The 18,037-nt window shown below is 38.1% G+C and overlaps 1 protein-coding gene across 2 annotated transcripts; it reads right to left on the bottom strand.

Moving 5' to 3' along the window:
* Positions 1-1,236: 1,236 nt before the first annotated feature.
* MS4A12 (membrane spanning 4-domains A12) lies at positions 1,237-16,486 on the bottom strand. Of its 2 annotated transcripts, none has more exons than XM_036924365.2 (7): positions 16,405-16,486; positions 11,830-12,109; positions 8,338-8,475; positions 7,744-7,800; positions 5,959-6,075; positions 1,831-1,941; positions 1,237-1,613 (listed from the first exon to the last, which is right to left on the bottom strand). In XM_036924365.2, exons 2-7 carry the CDS (start codon positions 12,094-12,096, stop codon positions 1,572-1,574), a joined length of 732 nt encoding a protein of 243 aa, XP_036780260.1. In that variant the 5' UTR covers positions 12,097-12,109; positions 16,405-16,486; the 3' UTR covers positions 1,237-1,571. The 2 variants fall into 2 exon arrangements, with proteins under 2 accessions (XP_036780260.1, XP_036780252.1); XM_036924357.2 differs by having other exon boundaries at positions 1,237-1,616.
* Positions 16,487-18,037: the final 1,551 nt, after the last annotated feature.

Genomic DNA, 18,037 nt, shown 5'->3' on the forward strand with positions numbered 1-18,037 from the left:
TCCTTGCCAAAGTGGTTTATTTGTACCTAAACTTGTGATCACCACCTCAGATCTGCTCTCAGTACAGCCTGGAATTCCTCCTCTATTTCTCCTATCAGTTTATTCTCTAGTTCCATGACTATTCCAATATTACCATTTCTGTTCAATATTTTGACTCTACCCATGGCTCTCATCTTGGGCATAACCTCATTTCTACTTTGGCAGGGATGACATGAGCCATCATATTGGCTTATATTTAAATTTCAAAGACTGAGTAAATATGTATTCTTTACTGTCACTGCAAACCTATTGATTCCTGCAACAATAACAGCCTTCTTCATGACCTAGGCCGTGCCCTCCATATAAACGTTTTGTTTCTTGAAACTTAATACTACTATTCTTCCCTTTTCTCTGATGTAGTCAGCATCTCTCTATCTTATCTGGATTGCTCCCATTGGCTTTTTAAAACATTGAAGTGTAGTTGATATACAATATTTAGTTTCAGGAGTACAATATACTGATTCAGCAACTATATACATTATGAAATGCTTACCATGATAAATGTAGCTACCATCTGTCACCACACAAAGTTATTATGATGTTATTGACTATGTTCCCTATGCTGTACTCTTCATCCCATGACTGACTTATTTTATAATTGGAAGTTTGTACCTTTTCTCCTCTTCATCTATTTGCCTATCCACTGTTCCCTATAGCAACCATGAATTTGTTCTCTGTATTTGTGAATCAATCTCTGTTCTGTTTGTTTTTTGTTTTTTCTTTTAGATTCCAGATGTAAGTAAAATCATGGTATTTGTCTTTCTCTGTCTGACTTAGTTCACTCAACGTAATACCCTCTAGGTCCTTCCATGTTGTCAGAAATGGCAGGATTTTATTCTTTTTTATGGCTGTGTAGTATATCCCATTAGCTTTTAAACATGCCCATGTTTTTGTTATTTAAACACAGAAAACAACAAAAAACCAGCCAAATAAAAACCTGTCAATGTACTGTCTTGTCCTGCTATCAAGCCATTGCAAAAGAATTTAATGTACATGAAAAATACTCTGTAAATAGCAGTGCTTTCTAGATATCCAAGAGGCAAGGTCTGATGATATTAATGTACAAAATAATATTGCCCCCAACAAGGGCAATTGGGCATTTGCTTTCTGAACAGAAAGGTGTGGAGGGGATGAGCAAGGGAACCCCAGTGGCTTGGGCACCCTGCAGTATCAAACCAAAATGAATACCAAAGAAGGTTTATGTTCCTGGTAACATTTTATTGAGGAAAGGGTAACATTAACAGGAAGTTTTCTTTAAGAGAATTGCAGAGTTACTTTCTGTCTTCTAATCCTTCACCTTTGCCAATGATACATACAGTTATCATTAACAAACTAAAGACAAATCTGAAGCACATTCTTTAAAGATTAGCAATTATTGTAGACAGTAGAGGCCAGATTCGCAGGAAGTTTCTGTAGAGTAGTTTAACCCCATGACATTACACGATGCTCCTTTTTTTTTTTAAAAAAAAATATCTAGTGGTATAAGCCATGGGGCCATCATTTCTGGGAGGAACTGAGGAAGACCCTGGGGTCTAGGGACTGGTTGCATACACATTTGGAATAACCAGGACAGGCTGCTGTAAAAAATGAGTTAAAGAGGCAATATTGTTACTCCAGTCCTATTTGGTGCCCCCCTGATCCCCCATCTCCACCCCCTACCCCTACCCTGGGACCCGTCAGAGTCTAGGACAAAGAACATTCTGGTAAGCCCAGAGTGGGACTTAGCTGATACTGAAGTCTCTACTTCTCCAGCAGATTCATATTATTTTACATATAAGAAGCTCAACTCACCTGGTTGGTGTTGGTAGTTGCTTGGCTGGCAAAATGGACTGTGGTACAATTTATGCAGAACTCCAAGATAGAGAAGATAATGAGAATGCCTGAAATTCCTTTCCCAGAAAGCTGAAATCAGGAATAAACACACTGAAATTTTGACTAATAAAGAGGATCTCACATAGGCTTCAAAATTCATTGTCTCATTAAATGTGCTACTGCTCATCATTCTCAACTTGCTCTATGATTATTTCTCTATTATCAAATGCTTATTTCAGGGGATTAGGGTTTCTCTATTATCAAATGCTTATTTCAGTGAATTAGGGTTTCTCTTAAAATTCCAGAAGACTTCCATTTTTTTCCAGTCGACTGTTTTAGAAACATTAGAAAGGAGGTAAATTTCTATTTTCTTTGCAATAGCTTCTTTAGTTTTATAAAATGTTACCTGCTGTGAAAATTGAAGGGAAATCTGCTGTCATGGCTTTGGGAGGCCTGCAGGGGGAACTCTCACACACACCACTCCTGGTCAATTGCAGAACCCAACAGAAGGAAGAGGACACCTCTGCAACTCAAAATATTTTGGCTACTTTACTACTCAGTAGGGGAGAGAAAAGTTTCTGCTTCCCCCAGCAATAGCCAGGATAAAGCCCATCCAATGAGAGGGTGTGACACCTGGGACTCCCAGTTTCCTCCAATGGACTTTTTGCTTAAAACAATCCTACAGTGCTCCCCCTTTCTCTACAAAAGAGCCTCTTCCTCTCCTTCCTTCTCCCCATTTGCCTGTGGTTTTGTCATAGCTTGCTTTTTCTGGATTGCAATTCTCTGTTGTTCTGAATAAACCTGTTTTGCTGGTAAAATAGCTGATAGTGTAGCTTTTAAGGTTAACTACTCATTAAAAAAAATCAAGAAACATAGAAATAGTCAACTATCCCAAATTCCACTGCCTAGAAATAAGTAAAACTAACATTTGATGCATTTTATTCTAGATCTGTATGTGTATATTGCAAAAGGCAAGTAGAAAAATGGGTGCATGGAGAGACAGCAAGAGAGAACAAGAGAGGGAATGAGTGAGTGAACGAACAAGACAGAAACATTCTTTAGAATGGAATCACTTTGTACTTAACTATTTTGAAATAGAAGTAGTATTTGGTTTTAAAAGAATAAAAAAGTTAAGTCAAATTAAGTCTGCTAAAATTAAAACAAAAAGTTTATGAACTCCATGAAGTTGAAGTCATCTTAAACTTGCAATTTTCAATTTTAGACAGTATTAAATGATTCTTTATTATGAAAACTAAGGTGATTAGCACTCATTTTGTATGTCATCTTACCCATCTTCACCTCCGAGTTTTTGGTGGTTATGTCATTTTTCACTTTTTCTGGGTGAAACATTAAAACACTTATGTACAGTTCTGTAACTATCGTTTCCTGACTGTCTTAGATGGATATTTAAATGTTTAAGGCTCTTCACTAATCTCTTTACAGAGATTCTCCCGCCTTTGTGAATTCTTGATTTAATTTACCTCATGAATTTGAATATTATATTTTTTAAAAACAGCATTGCCCATGTGTGTCATTGTTGATTTTCTGAGAGTATCTTCCTGTTGTTTTTATATTTACACAAGAATTTTATTGGATGTGTTACTCTTGAGTCACAGTTTCTTTTCATCAAAATGTTACAGATATTGCTTCATTTTCTTCCCTTATTGAATGTTGCTGTGGTGGAGACAAAGCCAAGCTGTTTTTTTTCCACCTTAAGGCTAATTTGATTTTGCTCCCCTAAACCTTAAAGAATCCTTTTTTTATACACCTTAACAAGGGTAACATACATACATATACAAATACATACATACATATATCTTTATATCTGCTGTTTTGCATATCTTTCTCCTACTATAGGTTATTCCCTTTCAGTGTACAAATTCAGTCATTTTCTTATTTCAGTAAATTTTTTAAAGCACTTCTGAACATTTTTTTCTGCACCATTTGTTGGATTCTCTACCTCAGGGAGATCAGTTACTGTTATGTTGGATCACACTTGCCTATCTTTCATGTTTACCACCTTTTCTTTAATTACTTAATATATTTATTTCTTTCTTTTGTTATACTATGATTATAGTTTTTCTCTGTACCATTTTATCTGGGTCCATTCTGTTTCTTGCTGTGTGTGATTTCTTCGGTAATAGCAGTTTTTAGTACTCGGTTTCTGTAGTGCTGCAATGTTCTTTTTATTTCATTCTGTCATTTTATTTTCTCATGAGGACTTTTAAAGGATAAAATGTTCATGGGAATCTTCTATTGATAATTGGGTAATGTTTTCTTCCATATTGGAAGAATCTGTACCACTGGCATGTTGTGGTAGAATATGGCTTGACCTGCTACTTGGAAATTCCCTTTTGTTGTTTATAAGATTATATCTTAAATTGAAAACCCTAACACCAATACCTGGAGGTTAAGATACTAGGTCTGGGTCATGGGATAATTACAGAGTATAATCATTGTTTCAAAGGACAGGACTTTTAATTAGAACTTGAGGATATGGCTTCCTAGCTTGGTAGGGGATCAAACTGTGAGAATGAGGAAGCTCAGTGCTTTCTTGATTTATGTGACTAACATCCTCATCAAATCAGAATATATCTTGTGAGGAAGAGAGAGGCCCATACATTTGCATCCATTTTATTATCTGGTGTGCCTTTTTTCCTAATGAATTGAATTGTTGCTTTTACTCAAAATGAAAAATAGGCATCTGTTTCTGCTGACCCACTAACCCACAGGAATCTTGAGTTTTCTTTCCTTCTTCCCTCCCCCCACCCTTTCCTTCTTTTAATCAATCTAATGTATATGGATAGTTTCTCTACCATTTATTTTCATCTTTCTCATTCTTCAAGTGAACAGCTATGTACAGGCCTTATGTATGGTCATACAGTGTATAGATGAATTTTCCTTGATCCATTATTTCCATTTAACTGGGTCCAATTTGTCTTCCTTGTTTCCAGCTGCGATTTGAGGGTTAGAAACTTGTTATCTGTCCATTTTGCTGAGTGCTAATCATGCAGCTATTGTAGGGAGAGAAATAGCTTAGCTGGCACCTGGCGCAATTCTTGCTGGTAAACATGGACTTTGCTTTCTCTGTCTTCTGAGATACACTCTGTACCAAGGCCTGCTCCAGGGTCAGAGTTATATTCTATTCCTGTAGGTTTCTGCTCATTCTTCCTCGTAGCAGAGGGCACTGGGAGATGTTAACTCTAGTGAGCTTTCCTACTTTTCTTGACATCCCAGGTACTAGACAAAGGCTTTTACAATACAAGATTTGCTATATCTTTTCTCAGAATTGGCTGAGCCCACCCAAAGCTTTTTAGCTCTGGATTGGAGAGCATTCGTGAGACTTATCTGTCGTTTTTGTTTTTGGCGAGGAAGAGACAGGCTAAGAGCTATGTTTTCTTCTGCCACCTGGAGACACAGCAGAATCATTAGTTTCTTTTCTTGGATGCCAATGTAAAAGCTGAGCTTTGACTAGTTTTTGTTCTCTTTATTTGGCATTTTGGAGGATACATTTTGTGTTCTTGGTGCACCCCACCTTATTTACCAAGAAGGTCCCTCATATTCTTGCCTCTGTACAAGTTCTCCTTGTACACTCTTCTCTGCTCCTGAGGTAAGGGTCAGAGTCCTTGCTCAGCCTATATAATGATCGTGAATGGATGATTCTATTTTGAGAACATTTGGAGCCATGTGCTTCACCTTGCAATTATTTCAGTCTTTGGGGTTCTCTGATAAAAATTGATGTCCTTGGTCACTGCCATTTTTGTCTCATCCCATTCGTACTCTAAAATAAAACTACTCAATAACTTGACTATCCTATTTACATAGATTTTCACATTTTTGGAGAGTAATATATGGGTATCTTTACATGTCTTTAGAAGTCTTCCTAAATTGTTCATATGGGGAAGATTAACACTGAGATGGACCAATAAGGGTGTCCTTTCTGCCCTAGTCTCTCTGTAGAGGTAACTCTCCCAACTTTATTCTGTAGTCTTACTGGTTATATGACTAGAGTAGGGCTGCAATTGAAAAAGGGGTTTTCCACTAGAGTTGCTGTATAGTTATGACAGGTAAAAAAGAGAGGGGGCTTGTAGATTAGGGGATACTTACCACTGCCCAGTAGTCTTGGCTAGGTGTCCCATTTATGCTCACATCCACCAGCAACAGAATCACACCAATGAAGGCAAAGATTGCACCAACAATATTCAGTCCTAAACTGCTCTTAATCTAGTGAAAATGACAGGAAGAGTAAACCATATATAGGAGAAATGAAATTAAATGAAATAAAAATCAGCTAAATTTAATGGTTCTTAACCTTTGGAATCTTGAAAAAATGTTTGAAGTTTATACGATTTTTTTTTTTCCTCTGCCCTTCTGGGTAGTTCCCATGAAAACTTCCCTATAGGCAGCCTAAATGTAGGTATTTCCAAAATCTGTGGAAAAATGTAAGTAATACTAAACAGAAGCTCATGTAGTATATTTGCCTAAAAGCCCCATACACAATAACAATTATACTCCCTTTTGCAAACAATAAAACAACACATTAAACTTTAGTGAGCATTTTTTTTTGTGACAGGCACTATGTTAAATTGTTCAAATAACGTAATATGTCATAGAACTCTTAGGACCACCATATAAAATAGTACTGGATAGCATCCGATTCTGTAGATGGAAAAGAATGTACACAATAAATCTTTGCTATAAATTTAGGAATTAATGAAAACCCTGAAGTCTTTCTAGGGACTAGATAAAGACTCCAGATTTAGAATGAGCAATTCATTAAGCCTCTGTGGGTACAGGTCTATGGGCAGAACATAAAACTTTCCCCAGTTTCTATTAGCAGACTTTGATATTCTGCAGAATAATTGTGAAACCCAGTCCTCAGCTGACTTGCTAGAGGTGGCAGGGCTAGTGTTCTTTAGAATGAGCTACTGCTTAGTGTCTTCCAAAGCCTTTAGAAGGCTCCTAGAAAAATTGCTTTAGGTATAGTTTTAGTATTTATCTTCTCCAAATAGACAGATTCTATGCTTGGGACAGTCTTAGGGGAAGGATCCACAAATGATGCAAAGAAAGGATTTTTTATTTTGATTTTGGATTATAACAGGAGTGGTTAATCAGGATTAGGCTAATTTATTTTATTTTATTATTTTAATTATTTTATTTTATTTCTGTCTAGTCTAATCTGGGAGGAAGTGAGCAACATGATTCTATTATGTCCCTGTGTTCCATTCTTTCCTCTTGTGCTGGGTTAAATATAATCTTTGAAACCACCTCTGCCCTAGTTGTCTTTAGTTTGTGGCAAACCATTTTCTTTCTCCTGTTTCAAAGTAGGCCAGGGAATTACCAGAGATGGAGTGCAGTGACAGAATTTAAAGACCTGTCTCAGTGATTATTTCCATAAACTCTTCTTCTGTCCTGAGCTAGGCTTTTTTAATGATGATTTAACGAACTGTAAAGCAAACGTCACATCAACATAAGAATAGGAGATTTGCACGAATAAAAAGTAAAAAACAGGGCAAGCCAGAACTGAGAAATGGAACATAAACTGTAGAGTCCTTGATACTGAAATGGTAAGTGGGTGTTTCCTGGCTCCTGGATTCTGGTTTGGACTTCCCCTAATGCACTGTGACGCACCTGAACCCGGGAGCCCGGAGGATAACGCTAAGTAGCCCTATATTTACTCATTTCCACTCTTGGGAGTTAAAGTCAGGATGTGGAGTTCTGCCATTTCTGAGTGTCAGACTGTGTGGACAGTTGGGGGCACAAATGCCGCAGGGGCAGATGCTTTTGGCAAAAAGTGCTCCTCTTTACATTTTCTGAATTCTCTTTCTCAGTTTTCCTCCCTGTTAAATTAATCTTTAAAGAGGTTTAAAAAGTAGAAACGTTCTGACTTACCAGGGAAGAGATGCTCTGCTTGGCTGCAGATATGGAGAGAGCACCAGCAATAATGAACTGCAGAAATAGACAAGTTTATTTGTAAAAAGATGGACTCTGTGATTGTTCTTGGGAACTTCACATTATGCTCTCTCAGAGATTTTGTTTTTTTTCTTTTCCTCCTTAGTTTCTTGCAAAGAAAGAACTTATTCTTCTTGTAAGCTTTCCCTGTTCTAATGCTCTCTGAGCTCCTGTGCAATCTCTCCTCATGATCAATGGCGTATTTTAAATCATGTTCACAATCGCCTCCTTTTGCCACTCTCCCCTCAACACGTTCATTTCTATCTAAAATGTAGTAGGAAGCTAAGACTTTGGCTTATTGGTTACCTAGACAGGTTAAATTTTAGGGTATGAGTTCAAGCTACAAGTTAAAATAGAGAATGAAAGCTCTTCCTTATTTATACCCAATCTTTATACCAATCTTTATACCCAAAGCTATTATTTCTCAATTCTCCAGCTGATCAGATGCAGGGCTTATCAAAACATGAGTTGTGCGTAGGCTGGGGATAGCTCTATTTTATAAACTGAGGAGAGGTGTTCTAGCAAAGTACTCACAGAGACACCACCCCAGAATGGATATCCGCTAATAAAAGTCAAGGAGCCAAAACCCAAAACTCCTCTGTACACGATGTTCATCAAACCCAAAATAATCCCAAAGCCAATGTGCATCACTCCAATCACAATCTGTATTGCCTGAAAAAGGAAAACAAGAATGTTAAAATTGCTTCTTTATTTTCAGGTGCTGTTGAAACATTACTAAAATGAGGCTGCTTATGTATGGTCAACTCTGCCAAGATCCGTAGGTGTCATTTAGGCATGCATACCTCTGCAGCAGGATGTCAGCCATTAAGGCTTTGACATCCACTAGAGCCAAGCCCTCAGCATAAGGCCTTGTTTGAGCTGCTTGGGGAAGCTTGTAGGGGTGTCCCAAGGAGAGTTCTTCAGAAAGTGCTACTGCTTAATATGGGAACCCCTCAAAGACTCTTAGGAAAGAATGCATTAACCTTGACTTCAGTGGCTATCTTTTTCAAATGGACCAATTCTCTGCTTGGGTAATCTCAGTTACTGGGAAAGTGTCAATGAAGAAAACAATTTATGGGGCATTAACTATATGCTTGATAACATTCTAAACACTTAACATTTATGGTTTCATGTAATCCTCCCAACAAGTGGCTAGAGATACAGAGAGACAGAGTTGGCTGTCTTAGTCTGTTCAGACTGCTCCAGCAAAATACTACCAAGTGGGTAGCTTATGAGCAACAGAAATTTATTGCCCACAGTTCAGGAGGCTGGAAACTCCCAAGTTCAAGGTGCCAGCATGGCTGCCTTTTGGTGAAGGCTTTCTTCCTGGTTCATAGCCAGTACCTTGTCAGTGTGTCCTCATATGGTGGGAAGGGCTAGGGATAGCTCAGGAGCCTCATTTATTAAGGCACTACTCCCATTTGTGAGGGCTCCACCCTTATGACCTAATAGGCACTTCCCAAAGGCCTCCTAATACTGTCATCTTTGGGGTTAGGATTTCAATATATGAATTTCGGAGGGGGTACATAAATATTCAGACCACAGCAGTGTCCAAGATTACACATTTACTGAGGGGTAGATCTGGGAATTTAATGCAGCAAATTGATTCCAGAGCCTATGTCTTAAGTACTACTCAGTATAGCCTCCCACCAAGCTCAGCTCAGCTCCACCCCCTATGAAGTCGTCTTTGATTATGTCAGTCAGTTTAAGCTATCTTTTTTCCATCCAAGTTTCTGTTGTACCTTAGGATATAAATCACACACTTATTACTTGGCTTTGTACTAATTTATATTCTTTTTTTAATTGCAGGTATGCAATCATTTTCTTATTGGCTACGGCATATATTCTCAAAGACAGGTGGGGGGACATTTTTATACCTTCTCACTCCTTCATCCTGAGTAAACAGATTTGTGAGAAATAACTAGATTTGATCAGAAGTTAACTGTAGATTTACTACATGTTTCTTCCCAACTTTATATCTTATCTGTCCAGGAAGATAGCAAATACAAAGATTGTTGTGTTTACTTCTTTGGTAAAAAGCTACTGAATGCAATTAAATTGAATCAGAATTAGAGAAAAATCACAGCTTCCTAAATAATGCTATGAGATTGATATTTTTTTGAATAGAATTTCTTTGAGACTTTAATGAAAGCTGTGAGCCTTCTTTGCAAAACTATCCTTATATATTCATATATACACACCAGACTTTTGCACGTAACTTCAGGGGTGTCATGGGCTGCTTTTAGCCAATCATGGATCTCCTTTGAAGTACTCCTGCATTAGACATTATGTTTAGTTTTTACAAGCTCTTTTTCAGAGCAGCAACACAGTCATCTGGCTGCAGACTTCCCATCCTCATTCTTGCCATTATCTTGATGAAGAGTAGTTAGCTTTTGGATTAATACTGGCCTTGTTTTCTCCTAGTAGATCACTGGCCAGACCATTTACTGACCAAAATTGCCTAGAGGCCAGATTTAGTAACTTGGTCATTTAATTCACTTTGGATTTTTGGCCACAGAACCACTTTAAGTTCGGAGTCATTTTGGGCAGATGTGCCACGTCCTATCACCGGAGGCCCCTGCACTACTGTGGTGATTGGGGGCTACTAATGGTATAGATGCATAGTCTTCAGGGAGAGGAAGTAGCATTTGCAAATGGAGCTTTTAAAAAGCAAAATGGCACCTATTACTTAAAAGTACTTTTATTGTGTGCCTCTTCAGTACCAGGCAGAATGCTCCAGTGGCTCCAGAGTAAAAACCAGAGACTTCTGCCCTCCAGGCCTCACAGGGTCTGGTCTCTACCACCCCACTGCTCCCCTTGTAACTACACCCTTCCTCCATTATGCTGTTCTTTATTGGCCTCCTCCCTGTTCAGCAAACACATCACACACATTTTCCTCTGAGACCTTTCCAACCTTACCGGGAAGCTTTTGCACTGGTATCTGCGTGGCTCCACCCATCCTTCACGCCTTTGCTCAAATGTCATCTTCTTAGGAAAGCCAACTCAGACCAACTTGAAATTGATACCTCCTCACTGCCTGGTACTTGTGTCCCTTTTACACTGCTGTAATCTCACAATGTCATTTATCACCTTCTACTACTATGTGCTTTAAGTCTTTATTGTGCGTATAGTCTGATTTTCCCTACTAGGTTCCAAGTTCCATGAGGGCAGAGATGGTGCCTATTTTGTTCTCTGCAATGTTTCCAATGTCTGTGTGCAGTCAGCTGTGCATGGTGTTATTTTGTCCCGTTTGCTCAGTCGGAGCAGGAAATTTCCTCTGTTTGGAAAGAGGAGCACCTGAGGGTCCACCTCCACAGCTTAGATCTGCCTGCTGGAGGAGGATCAGTGCTCATTTTTACTTTCCTAAAACGTTCAAACTTGAAATAGGTAGTAGGATCGCGAGAAGAGTCTCTGGCAGATAATGGGCACTCTGCATACTTTACTGAATGCTCAAGCCGAGAAGTTAGAACTGTACCCAGGGAGAGACAGTACAGTTGGGTCAAATTATTTTAGTGGTGTGAATGAGAAACCTGGAATGCACAGCAAAGGGACTAACAGTTCTGCCTAGGCAAGTGGTGTCTTCATCTACAAGTAGGGCATGATTTACAATGCTTACATAAACAAGATTATGAATGTTTAAAGTGCCCTTTGTGGCAATTAAATCATAATGTCTCCTCGGGCACTGGGTGGAAGGGATGGCAGATGAAATGCCCCCAATTCTTTCATATCCAGTTTCCCCTAGAAGTAGTTGTGTTCCCAGAATGTCAATATAACTCATGCTAGGAAGAGTCTGTTGTGACCTCCTAGATTCTTGCTTGAATCTAAAAGAAAATGAATTTAGGTTAAAGTCTTTTTGCAGACTAATTATTTCTACCTAAAAGAGATATGGTTTCTAGAGTAACATTCAAAACTTTATATTGAATGGATGTATGTCAGGAGTTCATGAACTTCTCTCCATCTATAACTCATAAGAACAATAAAACCTTGCAAATGCAAAATTAAAATTACAGTAATAAGTAGACTTACCCCTAGTATCTTTGCTTCTTCTTTAAGCTTGGTGATTGGTATTCCTGTGGCTGGATTTGCCATTTGTATATTTCCTTGACCCTGCTGGTAGGTAGTAAAGGCTCCAAGAGAAGGAATGAATGGAGGTGTACCACGATGAACCTGGTTTCCTAGGTTTATGAAACCGGGAAGTTGTTGAGGCCCAGGAGCCATGGAGTTGCTTTGTGGGAAAGGATTGAGTGTGGTCTCGTACATTCCGAGGTTGGTTGTTGGATTGGATGATGTCATTATGTCCTAAATACTACAAAACATAACAAAATGACCAATTTACCTAGAAAAGAAACTAAATAAATTCTTGCCAAATGTCAAGAATTGTCAAATATGCAAATAGAGGAGAGCAAGTGAGCAGATAGTGGGCAATGGCAACTAGTATAAACATGCTTCTCATTTGACTTTGGAATCCTGTGCATCCTATAGTTGGAAGGAAGTGAAGGATTTCCAATTTATTTATTTTATTTTCCAATTCCTATTTGATTTTATAAGTATTTATTTATACTGATCTTCCTTGAGTTCACTGCATCTGAAGGACAACAGGAAGAGGGAAGAGATGGTGGAAAGCAGAACAATACACCCTTTCCCTCTCCCCCAAAGATGGGTTCCAAGTTCTAATGCAGGAAACTGTATATGTTGTTACATAGCAAAGGGGATTTCAGGTTGCAAATGGAATTGAGATTGATAATCAGCTGACCTGAAAACAGATTTTGCTAGTTATTTGGGTGGGTCCAGTGTAATCGTAAGGGTCCTTAAAAATAGAAGAGGGAGACAGAAGAGAGAGATGTGATGCAGGGAGTTGGGTCAGCGAGATGCTGGTCTGCTGGCTTGGAAGTGGAGGGAGGGGGCCATAAACCCCCTAAACGGGAAAAATAAGGAAAACGGATTCTTTCCTAGAGCCTAGAAAGGAATACAACTTGTCCAACACCTTGACCTTGCACTTTTGACCTGCAGATCTGCCAGATAATGAATTTGTGTTGTTCTAAGCCACTAAGTTTGTGGTAATTGTTACAGCAATAAAGAGAAAACCGATAGCAAAACTAAACAGGGGCCAAGAATACAACCTTGCATAGTAAGTAAGGCAGTCCAAGATTAAAAATTATTTGTCAGTGCTTTACCAGGAGGATAATTCACATATAGCCAGTTAAGCTGATGCTCTTGTCCTTTAAGAAAAATACCCCTGAGAATCCCTATTCATTTTTGTCCTTCTGTCCTTAATCTCTTCATTTTGTCCTTCTGTCTATAAACATGTAGGCTGTCTTGGGTCCCTTGTGGCCAAGGGAAATTTTATTGGAAATAAACCAGCACAACTAGATATGGATGGGATCACTATTAGTTATTGAAGGGAAATAATGATCCTTAAAAAAATTTGTCTTCAGTGTCTTTAGATTTTTGTGGTTGTTTCTGACACCTTCTCCCCAGACCATTTTTTCATGTATAACAAATACCAAGAAAGTAGGAGTTCTGAGGTCATGAAGTATGAAGAGACTACTGGCATATTGGACTACTGGTGTTTTAACAGGGGCACTTCACCCAGACCATGTCCTCATAGAATCCTGAGATTTCAGAGGAGGAAAGAGCCTTTCCAGTTATCTGTGTCCCATTCCACTTGGTTTATAGAAGAGAAATGGAAGCTGAGACAGTTTAAATGCCTTGATATAGAAGAGAAATAGAAGCGGAGACAGTTTAAGAGCCAGGGCTAGAAAATTGTGTTCCTGAGTGTCCCCCACTCCATCCACACTGCTCACTCTGTAGGCGTGCACAGCTTGTGTTCCAGGCCAGCCTTGGTGGCAGGGAATTGACGGCACATACAACTACCCAACAGCTAAACTATTGTCTTCAGATGATGTGGAGGGGACTTTATAAATGACTGATTTCTTAGTGATTCGATAATTAAATTAGTAAGGCCTCACCTCAGTGAGCCTCAAGTGAACTGTCTAGAGAGCTAGCATTTCACTGAACACTTGCTGTAGGCTCCGTGGGGGTTGTGCAGTGTCGTGGTTAGGAGCACAGCTCTGATACCAGCTCTGTGTCTTTGGAAAGTTTGTTAACCTCTCTTTGCCATAGTTTCTTGTCTGGAAAATGAGGATAATAAAAGTACTTTCCATGTAGGGTCACTTTGATATTAAAGAGTTAGTCCACATAAAGTTTTTAGAATTATACCTGTTAATAGCTCCACAGGTTGGCTATTAAGTTATTATTGCTATGTTGAGAGGGTCAGGTACATTATTTTACTTAGTCTTTACAAACCTGCACAAGGTATCTACCATCCCCATTTCACAGCGAGAGAACTGAATCCAGAGCCTACACTCATAACCCTTACTCTAAGCTGCTCAGATGCTGGATACAACTGAAAAAGATTGAAAACTCAATGGAAAGGCAGAAAACACATTTTGGACACATGATTACAGAGCAATTACTTTTTCAAATTGGAAACAAATTTTAATCTACAAAAGCTTATTTTAAACATGGAAAAAGAAACAGTTCCATAGCTCTGATTCTTGGAGTGACTCTAGATAGCTCTCAGATAACATTTGAGAATATGAGGCTTTCTATCTTGTAGATCTGGTTTCTGTGGCCATTTAGTACTCAGACCCTCCCAGTCTGCTATTTCACTCACTCTGGGACCTTGAGCAATTTTAAGTAAATCCCCATTAGTCTCTGTGTCTCAAATGTAAAATGAGACTAATGATGCCATTCAGAGGCTGGAGTGAAGATCAGATAGTCCTAATGCCTGTGAGGCTGTTGGAACAGTGTCCAAGAATGGCAAGAACTTGATACAAGATAGCCCGGAGTCTCCTATCCTGGTGTAAGCAGTGGATGTGGCTGTGTGAAAAGTTTATAATAGAGATTTGGGCTATAATAGGTCAATGCCAAGACCAAGGAGACAGGAGATGGGAATTTCTATGGCGATTAAGTAGAACAAGAATTTTCTTGAGTGTTTTTTAAGTATTAAAACAAACGATGTCTCTATGTTTGTGATCTCATTGCCTCCTTCCTTTCCTATTGGTCAGTGTAATTTTTTGGTCTCATTGACAAATTTGATAAGAAAACTCAAGGCTTTTTTTCATTTATTTGTCATCATTTTTTGATTTCATACCTGCTTCTTAGGTTCTGGGCTAAACCTTGGGTTCCTTATAAAACTCAGATTATTAATAGTTTTATGAAGATTATGCTAGTCTTAGATACATTTTTACTAGGTCAAGCTCTGGTTTTATAAAAAGGATTAAAGAGTTGAGCCAGTTTTGATCTTTTTAGTTTATACCAAAATGACTTAAGGTATAAACAGCTTTATGGGTTACTTAGTTTAGTATAAAGGGAGGAAAAATGCTTGAGGGAGTAACTCAGTGATTATCAGGTCAAAATGCAAATAATCCTATAAATGATAGAGCAGGGAAGCCAATGAATAGACTTTTCATAGATTCTACCTATTGACTTAGTATGATTTTCCTTGATGGTTGGAAAAATATTTACTATTAGTTTCTTTCAAAAAAATTATTGGAATACAGTTTATATACAATATTATATTGGTTTCAGATGGACAGCTTAGTGACTCACCAATTATATTCACTATTAAGTGCTTACCATAAAAAGTGTATTTACCATTTGTCACCATACAAAGATATTACAGTATTATGAATTATATTCCCAATGCTATACTTCTGTCCCTGTGACTGAATTATTTTATAATTTGAAGTTTATCTCCTCCACCTATGTCACCCATCCCCTGACACCCCTCCAGATGTCTCTTTTCCAGAAAAACCAGAGCAACTGCAATTATGTTAAAGCACAAGGAATATATAAAAAAATAGAAGGTCTGATGGGATCAGAAGCAGACTGTAGCAATAAAAGGAGAGCTCACCAGTTTGCTCTTTGATTAAGTGATTTAAAATAAAAATTGGAAAAATTTACTTTCTTCTAGTTTGTTATAACCTCCCTCCCATATTAATTTCACTTATAACATTACACAGTAGAGATGACTACTGTTTTCGAAAAGACATTGTAGCATATAGTGAACTGTAGCAGGACCTCCACAAATAAAAATGAATCACCGACCTAGCCAAATGAGTGATCTTCCCCACCTGTTTTTGTTTTTGCCATAAAAAAGCACCTTAATTAAAACATGTTACAAAACCAAGTGCTACAGTATTTCTACTGTGCTGTGTCTTCCTGTGGTAGTCACATTTTGATCAAATGCTCACACTGGGGCATTGCTCCCTCCTTGTTCGTTAATACTCATGGAATGGCACACATTTGAACCTCCTGTGTCACCTTTCTTAACGTTAATTTCTGATGTGTTTTTCTTGAAGTATCTTTACCCTGTTCTATAGTAACTGACATTCTCTTTCATTTCTTTCCTGCTTCATCCCTCTCATATTTTGGGTTCTTTCACTTACCTACTTGTCTAACAGTCGAGTTGGCTTCATCTCTCCAGCCTAGAGATAGAATGCCACAGAGAACCCGTGCAGAATGGACCAGTCCACCTTGGGCAAATGCCTATTGATTTGGGTGAAGAGATAGGTAAAGTTGTTTCAGTGGACTTACTCTGTTCCTCTGGCACCTGTCTGCTTTCTCTTCTCTTCTCCAAGCTCTGCGCCTGTTTGACGTATACACCTGGATATTATAGGTATGTTTTACTTCCTTGCTTCAAACTAACCTGACTCCTATCTTTGTTAGGTTTCAAAGTCCTTTTATCATTGACTTTCTTCCTCCCCAGGTGGACATATAGGTCTGTTTGTAAAATGTAGTCTCTGCTGTGTTCTCAGACTTTCTCTCCTTTGTACTGTGAAACCGTTTCCGACACTCCCAAACACTTAAGTGCTCTTTTTCTTCATTCCCTTTGCACTTTATGATACTTATGAGTGCAACATCATATTGCATTTTAATGCCTTTTAATTAGAGAAACAAAATTAGAAAATGTAGACAGTAAAAAAGAGAAAAAAACACATCCATAATCCCACTATTCACACATAATCAATGATAATATTTTCATTTAGATTTTTAAACTTTTGTCTGTAAATATGTATCTTACAGAGACATATATGATTTTATAAAATCACCAAATTAGGATCATTTTGCAACCTACTTTTTTAGCTTAATGTGTTATAAACACCTTTTTCATGTTCATAAACATATGTATTATGATTTGTACTAGTAAGATTCTGTACATTTTTTAGAAGTGTCTATTACATTCCAATTATATACCATCAGTCTTGTCTCACGGATATGAATGAATTCCTTGAAGGCAGAGATCCCTGGGGCAGGAACTCACGTCTATCCCAGTCCTTAGTCCTGTGTATTGCACCATCTCAAACATGATAAGACTCATTAACGGTATGTTGAATGAGTTAGTGAACTGAATGATGATTCCTTTTTCATTTTTTTCTTACATATTATTGGAGGTTTTCTTTCTCTTTTGGTTTTACATTTGTATATATTTTTCTACAATGGAAAAAATACTGAAGATTTGTTGATTCTGTGAGCTTAAGAAAGTGACAACTTCAGGCAGTATACATTGCTCAAAGGCTGAAGGTAATTAAGGAACAAGAAATCAGCATTGTTTTAGAACGACCACAGAATCATGGTGACTGTCTGGCAAGGAATCACATGATTGACTTGATTCATGTTATCTAGACAGCAGAAAGAGAAAGGTGAAAATGAATGGTGTTTTTATAAGCCTAGAGTGCCCTTCCTTTTCCTGTGGCCTTCCAAACCTACTTCCATGCAGTAAATTTTAACTTAATGACGTTTTTCCATTGTTCTGTCTCCTTTCTGGTCTCAAAACTGTTAGTGCCATTAGTGCTGTAATTCTCCCTTGTGTTAGTGTGATTCTCATTACTTCAGCGAGCCTCTAACTTGCAAGAGGACAGAGATACAGCATTGCTTCATAATGTCTTCTGGATCACTAGCTTGAGAATATGCTTATAAAACTGAATTTAACATTAAAGAAAGGTGAATAAAATGTTTGCTTCATTTTTATAAGGGAAGAGAAAGCTTCTTTTTTAAGTCGATATGGAACTCATTATTCAGAGTTCAGAGTTCTGAAATAAGGTCTACCAGGAACTATAAGTGCTCCAGGAAATGTGCTCCCTACTTTTAGTGAACTTATCAACTAGCTGAGAGAAAGTTATAGTCATGGTGATATCTTGTGGGGTTGCAATTATATGACTTGTGACCG

Source organism: Manis pentadactyla, chromosome 9 (assembly GCF_030020395.1).
Source record: "Manis pentadactyla isolate mManPen7 chromosome 9, mManPen7.hap1, whole genome shotgun sequence".
NCBI lineage: Eukaryota > Metazoa > Chordata > Mammalia > Pholidota > Manidae > Manis > Manis pentadactyla.

What these genes read in the sequence shown, in the direction of transcription:
- MS4A12 (XM_036924357.2), bottom strand. Translation starts at nt 12,096, where the DNA reads ATGACATCATCCAATCCAACAACCAACCTCGGAATGTACGAGACCACA. An exon ending in CATTCTGGGGTGGTGTCTCT is followed by an intron (nt 7,801 to 8,337) that starts GTGAGTACTTTG and finishes CTATTTCTGCAG; the next exon opens with TTCATTATTGCTGGTGCTCT. An exon ending in AGCAGAGCATCTCTTCCCTG is followed by an intron (nt 6,076 to 7,743) that starts GTAAGTCAGAAC and finishes CATTTTCACTAG; the next exon opens with ATTAAGAGCAGTTTAGGACT.